General features: G+C 34.6%; 1 protein-coding gene across 1 annotated transcript in view; it reads right to left on the bottom strand.

Annotated features, from left to right (window-relative positions):
• Positions 1-23,794, bottom strand: part of LOC138333031 (putative oxidoreductase YteT) — a 50,769-nt gene that overhangs the window by 20,376 nt on the left and 6,599 nt on the right. The window contains exons 2-8 of the mRNA XM_069281132.1: positions 10,076-10,190; positions 9,177-9,261; positions 8,661-8,734; positions 6,912-6,971; positions 6,304-6,468; positions 4,899-5,084; positions 2,043-2,141 (exon numbers count right to left, since the gene is read on the bottom strand). Coding sequence (XP_069137233.1) covers positions 2,043-2,141; positions 4,899-5,084; positions 6,304-6,468; positions 6,912-6,971; positions 8,661-8,734; positions 9,177-9,261; positions 10,076-10,159 — 753 coding nt within the window. The 5' untranslated portion in view covers positions 10,160-10,190. The remainder of the gene's footprint in view (positions 1-2,042; positions 2,142-4,898; positions 5,085-6,303; positions 6,469-6,911; positions 6,972-8,660; positions 8,735-9,176; positions 9,262-10,075; positions 10,191-23,794) is intronic.

Raw genomic sequence — 23,794 nt, 5'->3', positions numbered from 1 at the left:
TACATCATACAGACAGGGAACCCAGTGTCAGACTTAAACAAAACAATGGACGTACATCACACATACAGGGAACCCAGTGTCACACCTAAACAAAACAATGGACGTACATCATACAGACAGGGAACCCAGTGTCAGACTTAAACAAAACAATGGACTCAACGACAGGACCAGTGTCAGTTATAAAACAATGATACATCATACGACAGGGAACCCAGTGTCAGACTTAAACAAAACAATGGACGTACATCATACAGACATGGAACCCAGTGTCAGACTTATACAAAACAATGGACGTACATCATACCGACAGGGAACCCAGTGTCACACCTAAACAAAACAATGGATGTACATCATACAGACAGGGAACCCAGTATCAGACTTAAACAAAACAATGGACGTACATCATACAGACATGAAACCCAGTGTCAGACTTAAACAAAACAATGGATGTACATCATACAGACATGGAACCCAGTATCAGACTTAAACAAAACAATGGATGTACATCATACAGACAGGGAACCCAGTGTCAGACTTAAACAAAACAATGGACGTACATCATACAGACAGGGAACCCAGTGTCAGACTTAAACAAAACAATGGACGTACATCATACAGACAGGGAACCCAGTGTCACACCTAAACAAAACAATGGATGTACATCATACAGACAGGGAACCCAGTGTCAGACTTAAACAAAAACAATGGACGTACATCACACATACAGGGAACCCAGTATCAGACTTAAACAAAACAATGGACGTACATCATACAGACAGGGAACCCAGTGTCAGACTTAAACAAAACAATACAGACAGGGAACCTAGTGTCAGACTTAAACAAACAATGGACGTACATCATACAGACATGGAACCCAGTATCAGACTTATACAAAACAATGTTAATCATACAGGCAGGGAACCCAGTGTCAGACTTAAACAAAACAATGGACGTATATCACACAGACAGTGAACCCAGTGTCAGACTTAAACAAAACAATGGACGTACATCATACAGACATGGAACCCAGTGTCACACCTAAACAAAACAATGGATGTACATCATACAGACATGGAACCCAGTGTCAGACTTAAACAAAAACAATGGACGTACATCACACATACAGGGAACCCAGTATCAGACTTAAACAAAACAATGGACGTACATCATACAGACAGGGAACCCAGTGTCAGACTTAAACAAAACAATACAGACAGGGAACCCAGTGTCAGACTTAAACAAAACAATACAGACAGGGAACCCAGTGTCAGACTTAAACAAAACAATACAGACAGGGAACCCAGTGTCAGACTTAAACAAAACAATACAGACAGGGAACCCAGTGTCAGACTTAAACAAAACAATACAGACAGGGAACCCAGTGTCAGACTTAAACAAAACAATACAGACAGGGAACCCAGTGTCAGACTTAAACAAAACAATAACAGACAACCATGCAAACAAAAAATACGACAGGGAACCCAGTGTCAGACTTAAACAAATATGGACGTATATCATACAGACATGGAACCCAGTGTCAGACTTAAACAAAAACAATGTTAATCATACAGCAGGGAACCCAGTGTCAGACTTAAACAAAACAATGGACGTATATACACAGACAGGAACCCAGTGTCAGACATAAACAAAACAATACAGACAGGGAATCCAGTGTCAGATTTAAACAAAACAATACAGGACGGGAACTATGTCAGACTACAGACAGGGAACCCAGTGTCAGCTTATACAATACAACAAAACAAAACAATACAGACAGGGAATCCAGTGTCAGACTTAAACAAAACAATGTTAATCAATACAGACAGGGAATCCAGTGTCAGATTTAAACAAAACAATACAGACAGGGAATCCAGTGTCAGACTTAAACAAAACAATACAGACAGGGAACCAAGCGTCAGACTTGAACAACGCAATGGCCGTACATCATATACGTGTCATAGCTCTGAAGCAATCATCAAAAATGAACAGAAAAATCTTTCAAAATGGAATTAAACTCTTTTAATATTTGTCAGGATTCTAACCTGTTTGACCTGGTCAAGATAGATCTTCATAGCCGAGTAGTGACACTGTGACTCAATGTTAGGTGGACAGTCTATACAGCGACTGGCTGATCCTGGGGGCTGGTGATAAAAGAAAAGTACTTATAAATGATGGCGATCTTATCACCTATATTGTACAGATAATTAAATATATGATTCAAAATAGCTACCTACATACTTAACATCATATGTTTTCGTATTAGAATAAATTGTTTTCTGAACTGAACACATTTTACCCCTATATATGACACTCATGGCTCATTAATTTGTATTGACATACAAGCCCCAGACGTGTGTGTAATATCACCTCTTTAAAGCGTTTGGGTGTCAAAAATATATTTAAGCTGAGATGATTGATCTTCTGTGAAAACGGAAACGGGTAAACGTAATTCTTTGGGAATTTTTCATCGAATACACCGGAAAAAACATTGATTTTAAAATAAAGGGAAAATTTATCTTAATGTATTTCACAAAATATACAAAATAAATTAAGACCAATAGCAATAACGTAACTATAAAGCAAAAATGCCGTCGTAGCAACGTTATAATACATACAGTGGAACTCAGTGATACTCTAAGGGACCGCAAGAAAATAGTAAAATAGGTGAAAATAGCAGAAACATACGACAACAGCCTTTAATCAGTATTGACACGTAATCAAAACGCCCATAGAGAAACAGACATCAATTAATAATTAATGTGGAATAGACTAACCACCAGACTCTAGAAAAAAATCAATAATTTCGCTAGATAACCTTTGTCTCTACTACATATCTGATTCTAGACTAGGGGGAGATAATCTTATAAAGACCTCTGCTGGGAAAGTCTTGCCAACAACTTTTTTTCTTCCTTTTTTTTATAATTATTTTATTTTTACAAAGCATTTTTACAAATACAAAACAAATTAAAGATTATCATCAATCATCCTCTGCCACCGCAGTTTCATTCACCATCATCATCATAATCTGCTGCATCAGTTTCATTCATCATCATCATCATCATCATCACCATTCATCATCATCATCATCATCTAATCATCATCACCACCATCATCATAATCACCATTCATCGTCATCATCATCATCATCATCATTCATCATCATCATCATCATCACCATCACCATCACCATTCATCATAATCATCATCATCATCATCATCATCATCATCATCATCACCTTCACCATCATCATCATCACCATTCATCATCATCACCATCACCATTCACCATCATCATCATCATCACCATCACCATTCACCATCATCTTCATCATCATCATCATCATCATCACCATATCACCATCACCATTCACCATCATCATCATCATCATCACCATCACCTTCCATCACCACCATCATCATCATCACCATCATCATCATCACCATCACCATCCATCACCATCATCATCATCATCACCATCACCATTCATCATCATCATCATCATTATCATCATCATCATCTTCACCATTCATCATCTTCACCATCACCATTGTTCATCATCATTCATCATCATCTGACATCTGCAGTAGCAGCTTCTATCTCTATTTACGAACATAATCCTCACTCCCACATCCACACAGACACACATACGCCACACACGCCTACATACACACCCTCGCACGCAAGTGCTTACACAAGCACTCTAAGGAAAAGAGTATGATACATTGTACATATTAGAGAAGGAGAGAAAGAGGGAGGGAGATCGAGAGTGTGTGTGTGTGAGAGAGAGAGAGAGAGAGAGAGAGAGAGAGAGAGAGAGAGAGAGAGAGAGAGAGAGAGAGAGAGAGAGAGAGACAACTTACAGGTCAGTCTAAATGTGGATAGATGTTTGATATTTTGTAGATATAACACTTAAAACATAAATATACCGTATGATGAGAGTACAATATTTCTATAGTACTCCATAAAATAAAACGCCTATAAATGTAATTATGATTTAATCGAATCCCGTGAAATTTCAACTTTCTGGAGGGATTATTTTCCTTGTAAAATCACTACATCGTTGTATCAATTTACATGCGACGTTGAAAACAGTGATTGTACGTTATTAGATGAGAAAATAAGTTCATGGAAAATCTCGTTACAAAATGATATTATTGGTCAATAATCTTAAGTCATGTAAGGAACGTTATAAACCTTTAGAGATGAAATCCATAACGGACAGAAAGGCACAATTAAAATTCAATAATCGATAGAAACCAAAGAAAAAGCTTAACTATTACATCACAAACCAAAAGGAATACCCAGTAGACACCTACATCAGCAGACTACAGTTAAAACCTGTTATCACCTAATTGCACTAAAAATAATGATTTTATACTAATAATAATGTCAGAAGATCTATATCAATAGCCTAAGATGAAGTTACAGCACCAAAACAGATACAAAGTGATGTATGTTGAGTTTCCAGCTTTGCTGCATTGCGTAGTTTTGGGTACAAAAATAATAAATTACAATATTTAAAGAAGATAATGTGCTTTCTAAGGACACCTTCGTGTGAATGGTCTTGATAAATGTTCTTTATCAGAAGCTCAAATTCAACATTAAAGTTACTGGTAAAGGTATATATTTTATTATTTTAAGTTCAAAAGCATTACAGCTATTCGAATTTAGATTTTAATAACATGCTTTATTGTAAGGAAATGTTGTACATAAAAAATCATAACATTAGGTTTAGGGACATATTGCAAAAACAAGCATTCATATCAATTACGATTTAGCATAAACACAAAACATGCTAAAAGGTTTGCAATTTACCTAAATGCTGGATAAAATTTGCATCCCGCATATTTTTAAAGACAAAACAGTAACGATATCTAAAAGTACAACGTTATCTCACCTTGTCCTTCTTGTTGAAGTGGCTTAAATGACCAAATGACGTCACATTTGAGCAGCGTCGTCCAGCCATCCAGTAATTTATCAAATCAACGTCATGGCAACACTTTGTCAACAGTGAACTGGAGCTATCAGCCTCGATATGCCAGTTACCGCGAACAAAGGAATGGGCAAAGAACCAGCAACCAACCTTGTCAATAACAATATTATAATATTCGTTAAAATATGATATACTAATTACAATAAGCGTTCTGTATATTTTAAATGTAGGTAATGATATGTATTTGTTAAAATAAAAATAGTAAAAAGTGAATATTTGCTCATGTCTTATTCAGTATTCTGCAACATATATACCATCAGCAAAAACATAATGAAACATGCATACTTGTTATAGTATCAACTACACAGTTATGCCATATTGTGTGTATTTTTTTCAAATATAAAAACAGTTCCGACGCTACCAAGCGCTTTCCCGGCTTCGGTTGCTCAGGGAGTTTACTGAAAGAATGGCTGATTATCACCGGAAGAACGGCTGTCGCGCCGTATATTGGATTAACGTTCTACGGATAGCCAGGGTCATTTAAGGAAGTCTCCCATATGCAATCTGTTGCGATGTGTAAATGTGTATGTTTTGGGAGGCTGCGGTATATTGATATTGTGTCTTCTTCGAAAAGAAGAAATCTTGCCCTTTTTTGAAGCATGCCGCCGCAGACACCGAAGCACACAACTCTCAGTCATAATACATGCATATTGACAATGGGTCGTCCCACACTCTTTATGCTTCGCGCCAAGGAGAAGCAGAAATGACCACTTCAAGGCGGCCTTCGTCACAGGAATGGAGGCTACATTGGACGCCAAAAGTGAGGCAGTGTCAAAACAGAAAAGACATTATCCCAAACGGTCCTTTACACTTGTTTTTTTTGTATTTGGTAAGGACATACTTTATTATACTTTTTATAAGTTTTATATAGGTAATGATAAATAGAATTATCCTAAAAGACGAGTAGCATAAAATGAAAAATCGATACATCTTTTTTTCTCCCATACATATTATCTTATAAAAAAGACTATAAGCGATGTTCAGGTTTATTGCCCCGGACGGACATGCCTATTTGACGTAGGAAGAAAATGAGAGAAAATTTTGTCTTTCAAGAGTATGCTAGCATAACAGTGTTATCATACATGCGTCACATGGCATTTATGCCATGACAGTATAACGTGACAGAACATATCAGATATGTGAAAAATTTGTTTTAATATATAAATAGTACAAAAAAACTGACAGAAAGACAATAAAGCAACTAAAATCTTTAAGAGCAAATAATCATTACTTGTTTATAATTTACACCTGTGTAAATACATTACCAAGCATAAGACATTGTATTCTCATGAAAAAATAACGAACTCACTCCTTCTGTGTGGTTGATATTGACCACTTCCCCTATCACACCACTGTCGATAAGTTCCCTCAGCTTTTGTGCCCACGGTGTATACCTCAGCACATGGCATATCACTAAAGTCACGCCGTTCTCTTTACAGGTCTCCACGATTTCTCTACAATCCTCCTCATTCACCTTTTTAACGAGAATGTCGTGGTGTTACATTGATCATTACGAGATTTAACATGGAAACCATTTCTTAGCTGAGATCCAATCAACCTTATATAATTGCACTACGCATTACAAACTTTGCATTTAACTTGATTTTACATTCAAACAGTGTTGGAAAAACGTTTATTGTGATTTATTTCTGACGTCACATTATGCTTTCAATGGTCAAAAGTGCAAACACGTATATTTGTAAGGACATAATATGTTATTACAAAGGAATGTCGTAATTAACACGTATGCTAATTGAGAAGATGATCAATTAAAAAAAACAGGAAATAATATCGTATCATAAACAAAAGAAAAAATCCATTTACTGACATTGATATTTCTGCATGTTCAGGAATTGCCGCTATAATAGTTACAAAAAGAAGACATGCGTTTGTGGTGTGTTACTTATAGATACATACAGCCATCGGTTTCTCTAGAAGAATGCTGTAACCTTTCTTAGCAAACGCTATTGCAGGTTCCTAAAACGACAAGAACATTTTCAATGATAATTGTATGATAATGTGCCATTATATCTAATCACCTTACAACAAAGCAAACTGCATCAGTTAGCTACCATCTCAGGCTACAGTGCATTAGTTTTTGTTTGATTTTTATAAACACTATATAATAGCTAGGTTATTTCCAGTCGCCCTCAACATATAACTACTTTCAAGTTTGGTGATTATAGTTAATGGTCAATGATTTTCTCTTGAAACCTTTTCACCCGAAAATACATGTTAAATTATTAAAAGACAAGGTAACGTCACAAAAACTATATTGAATTTTTAGAAAACTTTGCTTTATTTATTTAGTAAATTAGCTATATGAAATTCATACCTTCACCTAAAAGATATTAAACTAAGTTAGACAAGTCATATTGGATTTTGACCAAATTTGACCAGAAACATTCTTAGGGCAAGGGGAACAGTTTTGTATAAATGGTGACTCTGACCCCACTGGGGCCTGAAGGTCGGGCCCCAATAGGGAAATAGAGTAAAATTCCTTCAAAACGCTACTTTTCATAAGGTTCTTATTGGATTGGATATTGACCAAATTTGGTCTCAAACATTCTTAGGGGAAGGGAACAGATTTTGTATAAATGGTGACTCTGACCCCACTGGGGCCTGAAGGTCGGGCCCCAATAGGGAAAATAAATGAAAATTCCTTGAAAACGCTACTTGTCATAAAGTTCTTATTGAAATTTTGACCAAATTTGGCCAGAAAGATTCTTTGAGGAAGAGAAACGGATTTTGCATCAATTGTGACTCTGACCCCCCAAGGGCAGGATGGGAGGGGCCCAATAGGGGAAATTTTGGTTATCATTTATAGCGCTACTTGTCATAAAGTTCTCACTGGATTTTGAACAAATTTTTTCAGAAACATTTTTGGGGGAATGTGAAGAGATTTTGTATAAATGATGGCTCTGATCCACATGGGGCAGGAGGGACGGGGCCCAATAGGGGAAATAGAGGAAATTTCCTTCAAACGCTACTACTCATAAAGTTTCAAAACAGATTTGGTCTAAAATATCTTATGGGAAGGGGAACAGATTTTGCATAATTGGTGACTCTGTGACCCACCTGGGGCCTGAGGGGCGGGGCCCAATAGGGAAATTATGCTACTCGTCATTAAGGTTCTCATTGGATTTTGACCAAATTAGGCGTGAAACATCCTTAGGGAAGGGGGGGGACAAATTTTGCATAAATGGTGACTCTGACCCGTCTGGGGCAGAAGGGGAGGACCCAATAGGAGGAATTTTGGTAATTCTTTAAAACGCTGCTAGTCATATGCAGCCCCCCTCCCTCTTGTTATAATTTGTAGAGATGATTTTCAGATGGTCGTTAAGCCCCATGAGCCTCTTTTTGTTTTTATAATTGGTCTGTGATACGCTAGCAATAATTTTAAGACAATAATAAACAAACAAAACTCATGTACATGAAAAAATAAATTGAGACGGACAATTATCGGAATGCATATTACTATTAAAACTACCCAACTTTAACCAATAGATAATGTGTATGTATATAGTTGTTTCCTGTGATAAGCTACAGATGTATTTGTAAAATAGCCCATATGCGTACTAGTATAACAGTCCCGCAAAAACGCTGTGCTAAATTAACACGCAATCCAAAACTCAACACAGTAAAGGCGCGCGATAATATACCAACCTTATGTAGACGATCTGGTGTAGTAATGATAGCACAGTCTGACATCCTGTCTCTCTTACTCGCCTCGCTCCAGTCTGTAATATACAGTGTCATATGAGCAACACCTACTAATGTCTGGGAAAGGAAAGAGTGATATTTTTCTGCTTTTCAAACTTTTTCAAACATACTACATATATAATATGAGACAGATCGCTTCAGTACATGTACCTCCTGAGAAATAGCGGAAACAAACATTAATTATCAAAATCCAAGATGGTTTCCTGACGGTCATCTTGTTGACCAATTGGTCCCAGAATGCAATATGCACAACTAAGGCCCTAAGGACACTACATATGAAATTTGAGAAAGATTCCTTGAGCACTTTCTGAGAAATAGCGGTAACAAGAATTGCTAACGGACGGATGGACCACAGACGAAAGGCGAATCGAATAGCTCAACATCTGATGATGGTTGGCTAAAAAATAGTGGCATGGATAAAAAAAATCATTTCTATAGCGATTTTATTAAATACTTTACCTGAGAAACAGTTCTCCTCCTGGATATCGAAGTCTTTCTGAAACTTATTTCTATAAAATTCCCTGGGGTCCGCTACTCCAACAATCTAAATTAAAGATTCAATTATGAACATTACCATATTCATCTCTCTATTTTGTTTTATCTCTATATTTAAACATATGCCATCCTTGATAACAAGAGATCACAGAGGGATCTATATCTGACAATGGAAAGAAGGATTTTTCTTGCTTTTCAAACGTTTACTACATATTACTAATTAGGAAATTTGACACAGATCCCTTCAGTACTTTCTGAGAAATAGTGGTAACAAACTTCAATCATAAAAATCCAAGATGGTGGCCTGACGGCCATTTTGTTGACCGATCAGTCACCAAATGTAATATGCACCACTAAGGCCCTATGGGAACATACATACACAATTTGAGGCAGATCCCTTCAGTACCTTCTGAGAAAAAGCGGAAACAAACTTTAACTTCAAAATCCAAGATGGTTGCCTTGCGGCCATCTTGTTGACCGATTGGTCTCAGACTGATATATGCACAACTAATGCCCTAGGGGAACCTAATATGAAATTCGAGACAGATCCCTTCAGTACTTTCTGAGAAATAGCGGTAACAAACTCTAACTATCAAAATCCAAGATGGCTGCCTGGCGGCCCTCTTGTCGATCGATTGGTCCAAAAATGCAATATGCACAAGTAGAACCCTAGGGGAACCTACAAATGAAATTCGATCCCTTCAGCTCTTTCTGAGAAATAGCGGTAACAAGAAATGTTAACAACGGACGGACGACGGACGACGGACGAAAACCGATTTGAATAGCCCACCATCATGCACACCATCTGATGATGGTGGATCAGATGGTGGGCTAAAACTGCCATCCATACCTTCTATACCTACCTGCAGTCGATCGGGATATAAATGTGCATACTGGGCATAAATTGTCCCCCGCCTTCCAGCTCCAATTACAATGGCTGTCAACATTTCTCTATCTTTGACAATTTCCTCTCTGAAACTAAGTGCCGTTAATTAAAAATATTTTCTTTCCCTAATATGACGATCTGCTATTCCATTTCACATACTTGTTCTCATATTTATGTTTGTCATGTTTACTGAACACTTCTCAGAAACAGCTAAACTGTCAGGCAATAGGTAGTTAAGATAGTGGGAGTTCTATAACAGTAAAATCCCCGGTCGTCATATAAATGACATTATAAAAAGTTAAACAAAACATATCCACAAATTAGATCACTTCTGTAAAGATCACAGGCTATGTGAAGGATGTGTATGAGATTGATTCATACCCGCCAAAATGCTCTTTTTCTTCTAATACGTAAGTGTAAGACGTGGCAGAATGTAATTATAACAAGTTTTGCCTTGTTTGTGTTCAATTCTTTTGCGAAACTCGTTTACAGGTAATTGACGCGTGTTGCAGAACTGTTATTCATTGACCGAGCCTGATAGCGATGCCTACAATAAACCGGATTGGTTATGGGTTGAGATTTATCTAAAATTGATAAACGCAAATGAAATAGATATTGTTCCATTATTCATTCATGAGAATGTGACAAAACTGAATTGAAGAATGTCAAGCATACATATCCGTCCCCATAGAGCCAGTATCCTGCCCAGCATTTCACACAACCATGTGCTCTAAACAGGGGAGAGTAGAGGAAGATGAAAAGGATACATAAACTGCAAGTAGAGCATACATTGATAGCAGCGACTTTTAACTACTTAGGTAAAAATCAGTATTTAGTATATGGTTTCAAAACCTAACTTAAGGTTATGTCCCTTTACAAAGAATGACCACTATGAGCCACCAGCTATTATTCTAAAACTAGAAAATGAATTTAGGAAATCAGATTGTTTTAAGTCAAGGCTCAAAGCATTCGTGATCATTAGTAAAAGTATGCATTGGAGATGTAATAGATAAAATAAAAGTAAAACAAGAATATGTTGTGTAGTAAGTTATACAATTCAACCTAAAGAACATAAACCAATAAAAAAATTTGTAAAGTACAACAAATGATAAGAATTTGTCTATAGTGAAACAGACATTTTACATCTAACGCATAGCAGAATTAGCAAGTGTAAAGTAAAATCACGTAGAAATTGAATGAAGAGTGTAAATAATCTTTCAATTCTTTCAATTGTAGAAAAATCAAGAGCACACAAAACAAGTTACGGAACTCAATTAAATGGAAAATATAAAGAAGAAGAAAAAAGATTAAACATAGATACTATTCCAAAAGAACAAGTCAAACCCAACCAAAACGCCTACTGCATAAGACTTATGAACACGAGAACCTCTTATCAAATAGAGACACTAAATTAATTGAGCGTCAAAGAGGGATAATTATAATGAAACTGAAAATGAGATCTATAAAGTATATGTAAAAATAAAATTCAAGAGAGTGATGGAATTATTTCAGAATGTTTTCATCTTTAGCGGCGTCTTATAATAATATACTCTACTCATCAAATACATTTTAGCAGTACTTTCGTCTTCAAAGTATCGGGGAATTTCTAGGTAAGAGATAGGTGTAAAAGGGGATAAGAAATGTATCAGAAACTGGAGACCAATTACGTTGCTGAAGCCAGACTATGAAATCATAGCCAAGGTAATTGCAGAAAGACTTTAACGTATTTTACCAAATAGTATTCATAGTGATGAAATAGGCTTCATTAAAGGTAGACAATCACTGGGACTTACTTGAGAACAATTTTGAAATGTTATTCGTGTAGGTGTCAGCGGCGTAGTTAGGTCTGGATAGGCTTGCATGCCTGGGGGTGAAGGGGGCGACAGCCCCCTGCTCAGGGTCCAGGGGCGAAGCCCCGGTAGGGGGTAGGGGGGGCGAAGCTGACGGGAAATTGTTACAATGTAGTAACCATTTTACTTCTTTGGTAACTTTTAACGTAAATAACAATGGTTAAATGGAGGTCACGATATTTATGTGATAACCATGCAAAACTATATATACATTGTATACATACTAGACTCCCGTGACAAGTGCTCGAACAAAAAACACGGATTTTGGCTGTAAATATTAAATTAGTAAGTAATGGGAGAATTTTGTGTTATTTTAACTGATGAAAACCTTAAGGAGAATATTTTAAACAAGATTAAAATTAAGTTTACGTGTTGGTTTGTTTATGACAGCGAGTCAAAGACCACTGTCCAAATGGTGGAAATTGCGTAAGAAGGGACCAGTCCTCGACCACCTCAATACAAAAAAATAAATATTGTATTAATGACCTATTTTTCTACTTATTCTGTTCTATTTCTAACAATTACAACAACAAAAATTCTTTTCTAAATAAAAAATCTGTTCATATTCGACAAAAATAAAAGTCAACTATTTCGTGACACCGGAAATCACGGATTAACACGCGTTTTAGTGAACCGAAATTGATCAATTCACTTTTTCGTTACTAAGGCCAAGAACATGTTGCAATTGCTTTAATTAGGTTGTTTTGCAATCATTTTTAAGATGATTATATGTTTTTAGAATATTTCTAACTTTTCATGCGATGTTGTTTATTTTGGTATTCGTAAATGTTTCCCGATTCAAAATCCACAATTGCTTGAGGGATTTTGGTGAAGAAGTCTTCTTCTTTAGTTTAAGTCTAATATTGTCTTCGACAAAATTCAAACATATTTAACAACTTGGTAACCGGAAATATATAGACTATTCTAATAAATTTCCAGAATGGCCAATCTTCAAGTCTTTCAAATGTGCACAAAGTTATGTCAGGCATACAGTTGGGCATATCATATGTATTTATACATAATTTATATTCTGCAGCGTTACGTGTATTCAAATGTTGTGTTTTTTTCTGACTGTTAAAAAATGTAAGTCAGATTATTTTTGCATGCTTGAGCATGCAAGCATGCACGGGCGCTACGCCACTGGGAGCCAAACTGTATACAAACTCTGTTCCCCTGACCCAAAGGATGTTTCTGGCCAAATTTGGTTACAATCAAAGCAGAACTTTATGGCAAGTAGCAATTTAATGAATTTACCTCTATTTCCCCTATAGGGCCCCAACCCTCCTGCCCTCAGGCGTTCAGATCCAAATTTAATACAAACTCTGTTTCTCCTCCCCAAAGGATGTTTCAGGCAAAATTTGGTTAGAATCCATGCATAACTCTATTATTAGTAGCGATTTAAAGAATCTACCTCTATTTCCCCTATCGGGCCCCGTCCCGCCTGCCCCGGGGGTTCAGAGCTAAGCTTTATACAAACTCTGTTCTCCTTACCCAAAGGATGTTTCTGGTCAAATTTGAAGACAATCCATACAGAAATCTATGACAAGTAGCAATTTAAAGAATTTACCTCTATTTGCCCTATAGGGCCCCATCCCTCCTACCCCCAAGGTTTCAGATCAACAATTTGATAAAACTCTGTTCCCCTTCCCCCAAAGATGATTCTGGCCACATTTGGTTATGATCCATGCATAACTCTATAAATTGTAGCGATTTAAAGGATTTACCTTTATTTCCCCTATTAGACCCCGCACCTCCTGCCCCTTGGTGGTCAGAGCCAAATTTATACAAACTCTTTTTTCTTTACCCAAAGGATATTTCTGGCCAAGTTTGGTTAGAATTCATGCAGAACTCTATGACTAGTAGACATTTAAGGATGTACCTCTATTTTCCCTTTTGGGCCTCATCCCTCCTGCCCCCTCAAAGGATATTTCTAGCCAAATTTGGTTACAATTCATGCAGAACTCTATGACTAGTAGCATTTTAAAGGGTTTACCTCTATTTTCCCTATTGGGGCCCGCCCCTCCTGCCCCCGGGGGGTCAGAGCCAAAATTTATACAAACTCTGTTCACCTTCCTCCAAGTTGGGTTTGAACCATACAGAGCTCTATGACTAGTAGCGTTTTAAAGGAAATGTTGATGGACGGACGACGGACGGACGACGGACGGACGACGGACGGATGACGGACGCTGCGCCATGACATAAGCTCACCAGCCCTTCGGGCCAGGTGAGCTAAAAATATTGTGGATGAGGTGGGATTGGGGAGGGGGAGCGGGTGGGATTTGTTTTTTATTTTTAAAACTTTAATACACCAAAAAATGTATTGCTATGATCAGAAATAAGATAAACTGACTGAAAATCTAATTATAAATAATACAATGCGGATTTAAAATATTTACAAAATCATAATTGCATTTCAAAATTATATAGCAAAGTATTTGAGCAAGTATATAATCCTGTGAACATAAGTAAAGATATTTATTGGTGTTTTAAAGTTTGAAAACTAATATTAATAATATTCTTTGCCTAAGTTTATAATATGCAAATATATTGCTCAATGCAATTGAATATAATGTATATAGCATTTTATCTGGTATATTATGGCACCAGATGAACATCATTCTTGAATAATTGACATTTAACAAAATTAGGTCACTGTAACCTATTTTTTACGCGATGTTTTAATTTTCCAAAATGTTTTATTTCTAACAAATAAATGCATTATAATTCATAAAAGATTAGTAGAAAAATATAATTTGGTTCCAACAAAACTAGACAAAACAGAAATTTGCCCCTCCTAATTACCGACCCCCCGTCCCCCCATAACTCACAGGGGACTCCGACCTGACCTTAGTCATATGTCATATCATGATTTCCTATCCTCCGGGTATCTATAAACAAAAAATATTGCTGATTGGTCATGGCCACCAGAGGGCCAAAATTGACACTCTTCCTTTGTGTACATACATTGTATGCACGTTAATTATCGCTCTTCTTTTAACCAGGAAAGAGTGTGGTCTTCAATGAATTCAAATCTACTTCTAAAACCATACCGGAATGTGCATATATACCGCATGGATCTGTTCTGGGATAATAACTTGTGCATTTATGATATTGGGTATGGTATTTCTATTTCTTTCTATTTCTTTCATTGATTAAAAATAAACAGGATTCTCAAGAAATTCTAAATAATGATATGAGATTTGTTTAAAATTTATGCCAAAACTCAGTTATTCCTGTCCACTTGATAGACCCGTGTTTGAATTTTTTCTCACATACTTTCACGAAACATTATGAAAATGCAATCCTTAGAAACATTTCTTAAACACCGCACTCAAAGGAACGTTGCAGTGCGTCAAAAATTAATGACCTCGCTGACAATAGGCACCGCATGTATTGATGACGTCACGTCATTGTCTAGCAAGTGTGAGTTGTCTTTTCCCTACCCCGGTAAAAGACTAATAGAATCTTTCACCCTTTCGGGGTGAGACAGGATATAATATAATAAGTTTTATTTCATAAGATACTGATATAGACTTACAGCTATTCGTGTGTGTCCCAGGTCTAAACGTATATATACTATCAGTTATCGGTGCCATGCGATAGCTGGCCAGGTCTGTACATAATAGTCTGGGTTATAGGTATAAGTTTCTCGTTGTTGTGTAATGGTATGTGGTGCCTGAACATCTTATATGTAATGCTAATTGTGAAACTGGTCAGTATTAATTGGTTCAGCGTGTTACTTATGTTATGCAGTAGCTATCCATGTATCAGATGTTTCAGGTGTTGGATATCATGGCCAAATACTGATCCCCATGCTCTCGTTATTATGTATAAATAGAGCTGACCACTTATTGTAGAAGAGAGAGAGGGAGAAACATAGAGGAGCACACACCTTGTGTGTGGTCCCATTTTGGGCCACATATATCAACAATGACTCTATGTAACGTATGAAGTACAGCAGAATAAAATGTGAACCAAAACATCAGAGTCAATCATCATTTCAACGACAATTCTCAACGCACAAGAAGTTATACGGACCCAACAAACGAAGTCTACATATACCTGATGGCCACCTATACAACAGCTAAATAATACAACTTTACAAAACAAGATTCAAAAACCATTTTATTATACTGGCGCTGTGACGTGCGATGGGACCTGGGTTAAGCAGAAGGGCACCACTTTATGAATACCAGACCATTGGACACTTCGCGGAGCTACTCCACTAAATGATCACCAGCAACAAACAACACATCAACAACAAGTTTTTGTCCAACAGCTACATTTCACTCCATTCTACGAACATCAGTGCCACAAGAACACAGAACACACTTGCAATAAGAATCTTCAAGGAACCAACGCTAATGACCACAACCACCATACACCAACCAGTAAGAAGACAGAAGAACGAAGAAAGAAGAAAGAAAATGAACTCTTTATAATAATTGTGATTTCTTAAAAAATTTCGCACATTGATCAGTGTTTTGAGATATTGGAATTTAGTGTTCGGTAATGTATTATGTTTATTTTTTTTCTAAATCTATATTTACATCTTTTCTTAATTCTTAATTTGTTCTTCGTCTAATTCTTACAAGATCTCAATTTAACGTTACTTTTACTACAGATTTTAAAAACAATGTAAAACTAAGTTTATTATTTGTACACACACGCAAAAGGATGATAGTTGTTCTAAGCAAATATTTATCTAATAATGTAGTGTAATACATACTATTCTAAATTCTGTATGTTTACTATACACTCCGTCATTTTATTTCACCAAGTTGTTATTACAATAATTCTGTAATTTATAATTTTTGTAATATCATTTTTTTTCCTGAACTTAGATTTTTGCTAAAGTTATATTATGTTAAACTAATTATATTGATATGTTCATGACTTGTGCTCTTTATTTTCATCATTCTCAGAGAAGGTTCCTTAACATACTTTTTGTTTTAAACTATTTTTTATTGACACAAATACAATTTCATAATATAAAACATATATTTAAACGTCTGGAAATGTTCTGCTGACATGGTCTAACATGCAGTTTTAAAAGTAATTGGAACTTCCAGTATGTCTGAGAACAATAGGGTGGTGAGCTATCTCATTAAGGCCCATTTTCTCGATTTTAATGACATATTTACGTTTATGTATATTATTTCACGTTGGGAGGAATACCCGATGCAGTTTAATGCCGGGCAAAAACAAGTTTTTTTATGTTTCTCTCAACGTTTACATGCACACACAAATACACAACATGGAACTTTCTTTGTAAGATGATTTTCATTTCATTTTATTGATTATAAGATCTTAGCCTGATTTGAGTGCAAGATTTCACGGCTTGATTGTTAAGACGGCATGACGTCAGCACAAGCATTTTTTTTCTTTTCATTAACTCCATTTTTATATAGCACAAGTTTGAACAGTACTAGTTCAGGTTAATATTTTTTTTTATCCTTTTTGGATTTATGAACTAAATGAAATTTCTATGCTAATGAACTCTATCATCCTTTATTTTACAAAATCATGATATTTAAACATTCTTAAAAATTACTATTAGTCTAAGATATTTGAAATACAATACCACAAAATTCTGTTTTACATATGTTGTTACTCTGAGCAAATGTACGATTACTTTTTATAGCATTTTCATTTTTACTGGTTGGTTAATACTTAAATATCATTCACAATACATTTGTAACCATGCACTTGGTAATTTCTATATATTGGTCATTTTGTAATTGATTTATCAACTAACGTTTAACAGATATACAAAACACTGTGCCCAGGTCAAATTATTCAATTTTAAAATTATATTGCATCATGTACATTTATAACTGATAACTAACAAGAAACATATTATGTTCTAATATAGCTACACACTGTAATATAAATACCAATGATTAATTAGAGAATATATTTTCCATTTTATTAATAGTACAGATTTTCTCAAGCAATGTAACAATTAATTGCTAAATTTTTATATACTCTGTGACTTATCCATGGTTATGCTGTTGTACTATAATTTTTCATATGGAAGTTCTTTTAACATTTTATATTGTGACATTAATACACATGATATTCATATTCACTTAAACATAATGTAAGATATACAAACACATTAACTTAGAATAATGTGGGGAATGCCCAATGCAGTTTTATGCTGGGTTCACATAAGTTGAAATATGTTCCCCTTGCGTTATTTACACAACTTTGCTACATTTATTACTTGCACAACAACAAAGAACTTCCTGTGAATTGTATCATTACATTAATTGTTTACTAGTCTTAGTCTAATTAAAGACGAGGCATCATGCTAGTGTATTAAAACGATATGACGTTGACCTAGCGCTATTCATTTGCTTTCATTTTCTTTTAATAACAGCATAATTATCATGAATATGTCGAAGTCCTGTAATTGTTTTTGTATTTTGCTTACACAAACTCTAGCTACAAATATAGAATCAGTTCTTTTGCGTTCTTCAAGTTGATTTACATTGTACATCATTTATAATTATTAAGTACATAATCTATAATTATCAAGCTTTATATAAATTCTTCATATGATAATGTTTATGTCTTGTATCAATTTAGATTGTATTTCGGAAACAAAGCGGAATATAATAAGTTTTATTTTAAATTTATTATTATTATTTCAAATTATAACTAATTTTAAATAATTATTAACAAGGGACGTAATATAATATAATAAGTTTTATTTCATAAGATACTGATATAGACTTACAGCTATTCGTGTGTGTCCCAGGTCTAAACGTATATATACTATCAGTTATCGGTGCCATGCGATAGCTGGCCAGGTCTGTACATAATAGTCTGGGTTATAGGTATAAGTTTCTCGTTGTTGTGTAATGGTATGTGGTGCCTGAACATCTTATATGTAATGCTAATTGTGAAACTGGTCAGTATTAATTGGTTCAGCGTGTTACTTATGTTATGCAGTAGCTATCCATGTATCAGATGTTTCAGGTGTTGGATATCATGGCCAAATACTGATCCCCATGCTCTCGTTATTATGTATAAATAGAGCTGACCACTTATTGTAGAAGAGAGAGGGAGAAACATAGAGGAGCACACACCTTGTGTGTGGTCCCATTTTGGGCCACATATATCAACAATGACTCTATGTAACGTATGAAGTACAGCAGAATAAAATGTGAACCAAAACATCAGAGTCAATCATCATTTCAACGACAATTCTCAACGCACAAGAAGTTATACGGACCCAACAAACGAAGTCTACATATACCTGATGGCCACCTATACAACAGCTAAATAATACAACTTTACAAAACAAGATTCAAAAACCATTTTATTATACTGGCGCTGTGACGTGCGATGGGACCTGGGTTAAGCAGAAGGGCACCACTTTATGAATACCAGACCATTGGACACTTCGCGGAGCTACTCCACTAAATGATCACCAGCAACAAACAACACATCAACAACAAGTTTTTGTCCAACAGCTACATTTCACTCCATTCTACGAACATCAGTGCCACAAGAACACAGAACACACTTGCAATAAGAATCTTCAAGGAACCAACGCTAATGACCACAACCACCATACACCAACCAGTAAGAAGACAGAAGAACGAAGAAAGAAGAAAGAAAATGAACTCTTTATAATAATTGTGATTTCTTAAAAAATTTCGCACATTGATCAGTGTTTTGAGATATTGGAATTTAGTGTTCGGTAATGTATTATGTTTATTTTTTTTCTAAATCTATATTTACATCTTTTCTTAATTCTTAATTTGTTCTTCGTCTAATTCTTACAAGATCTCAATTTAACGTTACTTTTACTACAGATTTTAAAAACAATGTAAAACTAAGTTTATTATTTGTACACACACGCAAAAGGATGATAGTTGTTCTAAGCAAATATTTATCTAATAATGTAGTGTAATACATACTATTCTAAATTCTGTATGTTTACTATACACTCCGTCATTTTATTTCACCAAGTTGTTATTACAATAATTCTGTAATTTATAATTTTTGTAATATCATTTTTTTTCCTGAACTTAGATTTTTGCTAAAGTTATATTATGTTAAACTAATTATATTGATATGTTCATGACTTGTGCTCTTTATTTTCATCATTCTCAGAGAAGGTTCCTTAACATACTTTTTGTTTTAAACTATTTTTTATTGACACAAATACAATTTCATAATATAAAACATATATTTAAACGTCTGGAAATGTTCTGCTGACATGGTCTAACATGCAGTTTTAAAAGTAATTGGAACTTCCAGTATGTCTGAGAACAATAGGGTGGTGAGCTATCTCATTAAGGCCCATTTTCTCGATTTTAATGACATATTTACGTTTATGTATATTATTTCACGTTGGGAGGAATACCCGATGCAGTTTAATGCCGGGCAAAAACGAGTTTTTTATGTTTCTCTCAACGTTTACATGCACACACAAATACACAACATGGAACTTTCTTTGTAAGATGATTTTCATTTCATTTTATTGATTATAAGATCTTAGCCTGATTTGAGTGCAAGATTTCACGGCTTGATTGTTAAGACGGCATGACGTCAGCACAAGCATTTTTTTTTCTTTTCATTAACTCCATTTTTATATTAGCACAAGTTTGAACAGTACTAGTTCAGGTTAATATTTTTTTTTTTATCCTTTTTGGATTTATGAACTAAATGAAATTTCTATGCTAATGAACTCTATCATCCTTTATTTTACAAAATCATGATATTTAAACATTCTTAAAAATTACTATTAGTCTAAGATATTTGAAATACAATACCACAAAATTCTGTTTTACATATGTTGTTACTCTGAGCAAATGTACGATTACTTTTTATAGCATTTTCATTTTTACTGGTTGGTTAATACTTAAATATCATTCACAATACATTTGTAACCATGCACTTGGTAATTTCTATATATTGGTCATTTTGTAATTGATTTATCAACTAACGTTTAACAGATATACAAAACACTGTGCCCAGGTCAAATTATTCAATTTTAAAATTATATTGCATCATGTACATTTATAACTGATAACTAACAAGAAACATATTATGTTCTAATATAGCTACACACTGTAATATAAATACCAATGATTAATTAGAGAATATATTTTTCCATTTTATTAATAGTACAGATTTTCTCAAGCAATGTAACAATTAATTGCTAAATTTTTATATACTCTGTGACTTATCCATGGTTATGCTGTTGTACTATAATTTTTCATATGGAAGTTCTTTTAACATTTTATATTGTGACATTAATACACATGATATTCATATTCACTTAAACATAATGTAAGATATACAAACACATTAACTTAGAATAATGTGGGGAATGCCCAATGCAGTTTTATGCTGGGTTCACATAAGTTGAAATATGTTCCCCTTGCGTTATTTACACAACTTTGCTACATTTATTACTTGCACAACAACAAAGAACTTCCTGTGAATTGTATCATTACATTAATTGTTTACTAGTCTTAGTCTAATTAAAGACGAGGCATCATGCTAGTGTTTTAAAACGATATGACGTTGACCTAGCGCTATTCATTTGCTTTCATTTTTATTTTAATAACAGCATAATTATCATGAATATGTCGAAGTCCTGTAATTGTTTTTGTATTTTGCTTACACAAACTCTAGCTACAAATATAGAATCAGTTCTTGTACGTTCTTCAAGTTGATTTACATTGTACATCATTTATAGTTATTAAGTACATAATCTATAATTATCAAGCTTTATATAAATTCTTCATATGATAATGTTTAAGTCTTGTATCAATTTAGATTGTATTTCGGAAACATAGCGGAATATAATAAGTTTTATTTTAAATTTATTATTATTATTTCAAATTATAACTAATTTTAAATAATTATTAACAAGGGACGTAATATAATATAATAAGTTTTATTTCATAAGATACTGATATAGACTTACAGCTATTCGTGTGTGTCCCAGGTCTAAACGTATATATACTATCAGTTATCGGTGCCATGCGATAGCTGGCCAGGTCTGTACATAATAGTCTGGGTTATAGGTATAAGTTTCTCGTTGTTGTGTAATGGTATGTGGTGCCTGAACATCTTATATGTAATGCTAATTGTGAAACTGGTCAGTATTAATTGGTTCAGCGTGTTACTTATGTTATGCAGTAGCTATCCATGTATCAGATGTTTCAGGTGTTGGATATCATGGCCAAATACTGATCCCCATGCTCTCGTTATTATGTATAAATAGAGCTGACCACTTATTGTAGAAGAGAGAGGGAGAAACATAGAGGAGCACACACCTTGTGTGTGGTCCCATTTTGGGCCACATATATCAACAATGACTCTATGTAACGTATGAAGTACAGCAGAATAAAATGTGAACCAAAACATCAGAGTCAATCATCATTTCAACGACAATTCTCAACGCACAAGAAGTTATACGGACCCAACAAACGAAGTCTACATATACCTGATGGCCACCTATACAACAGCTAAATAATACAACTTTACAAAACAAGATTCAAAAACCATTTTATTATACTGGCGCTGTGACGTGCGATGGGACCTGGGTTAAGCAGAAGGGCACCACTTTATGAATACCAGACCATTGGACACTTCGCGGAGCTACTCCACTAAATGATCACCAGCAACAAACAACACATCAACAACAAGTTTTTGTCCAACAGCTACATTTCACTCCATTCTACGAACATCAGTGCCACAAGAACACAGAACACACTTGCAATAAGAATCTTCAAGGAACCAACGCTAATGACCACAACCACCATACACCAACCAGTAAGAAGACAGAAGAACGAAGAAAGAAGAAAGAAAATGAACTCTTTATAATAATTGTGATTTCTTAAAAAATTTCGCACATTGATCAGTGTTTTGAGATATTGGAATTTAGTGTTCGGTAATGTATTATGTTTATTTTTTTTCTAAATCTATATTTACATCTTTTCTTAATTCTTAATTTGTTCTTCGTCTAATTCTTACAAGATCTCAATTTAACGTTACTTTTACTACAGATTTTAAAAACAATGTAAAACTAAGTTTATTATTTGTACACACACGCAAAAGGATGATAGTTGTTCTAAGCAAATATTTATCTAATAATGTAGTGTAATACATACTATTCTAAATTCTGTATGTTTACTATACACTCCGTCATTTTATTTCACCAAGTTGTTATTACAATAATTCTGTAATTTATAATTTTTGTAATATCATTTTTTTTCCTGAACTTAGATTTTTGCTAAAGTTATATTATGTTAAACTAATTATATTGATATGTTCATGACTTGTGCTCTTTATTTTCATCATTCTCAGAGAAGGTTCCTTAACATACTTTTTGTTTTAAACTATTTTTTATTGACACAAATACAATTTCATAATATAAAACATATATTTAAACGTCTGGAAATGTTCTGCTGACATGGTCTAACATGCAGTTTTAAAAGTAATTGGAACTTCCAGTATGTCTGAGAACAATAGGGTGGTGAGCTATCTCATTAAGGCCCATTTTCTCGATTTTAATGACATATTTACGTTTATGTATATTATTTCACGTTGGGAGGAATACCCGATGCAGTTTAATGCCGGGCAAAAACGAGTTTTTTATGTTTCTCTCAACGTTTACATGCACACACAAATACACAACATGGAACTTTCTTTGTAAGATGATTTTCATTTCATTTTATTGATTATAAGATCTTAGCCTGATTTGAGTGCAAGATTTCACGGCTTGATTGTTAAGACGGCATGACGTCAGCACAAGCATTTTTTTTCTTTTCATTAACTCCATTTTTATATAGCACAAGTTTGAACAGTACTAG

The sequence above is a fragment of the Argopecten irradians genome, chromosome 10, assembly GCF_041381155.1.
Source record: "Argopecten irradians isolate NY chromosome 10, Ai_NY, whole genome shotgun sequence".
NCBI classification, from domain to species: Eukaryota; Metazoa; Mollusca; class Bivalvia; order Pectinida; family Pectinidae; genus Argopecten; species Argopecten irradians.
The sequence above is the reverse complement of the archived record's forward strand: the minus strand, read 5'-3'. Positions and strand labels throughout refer to the sequence as shown.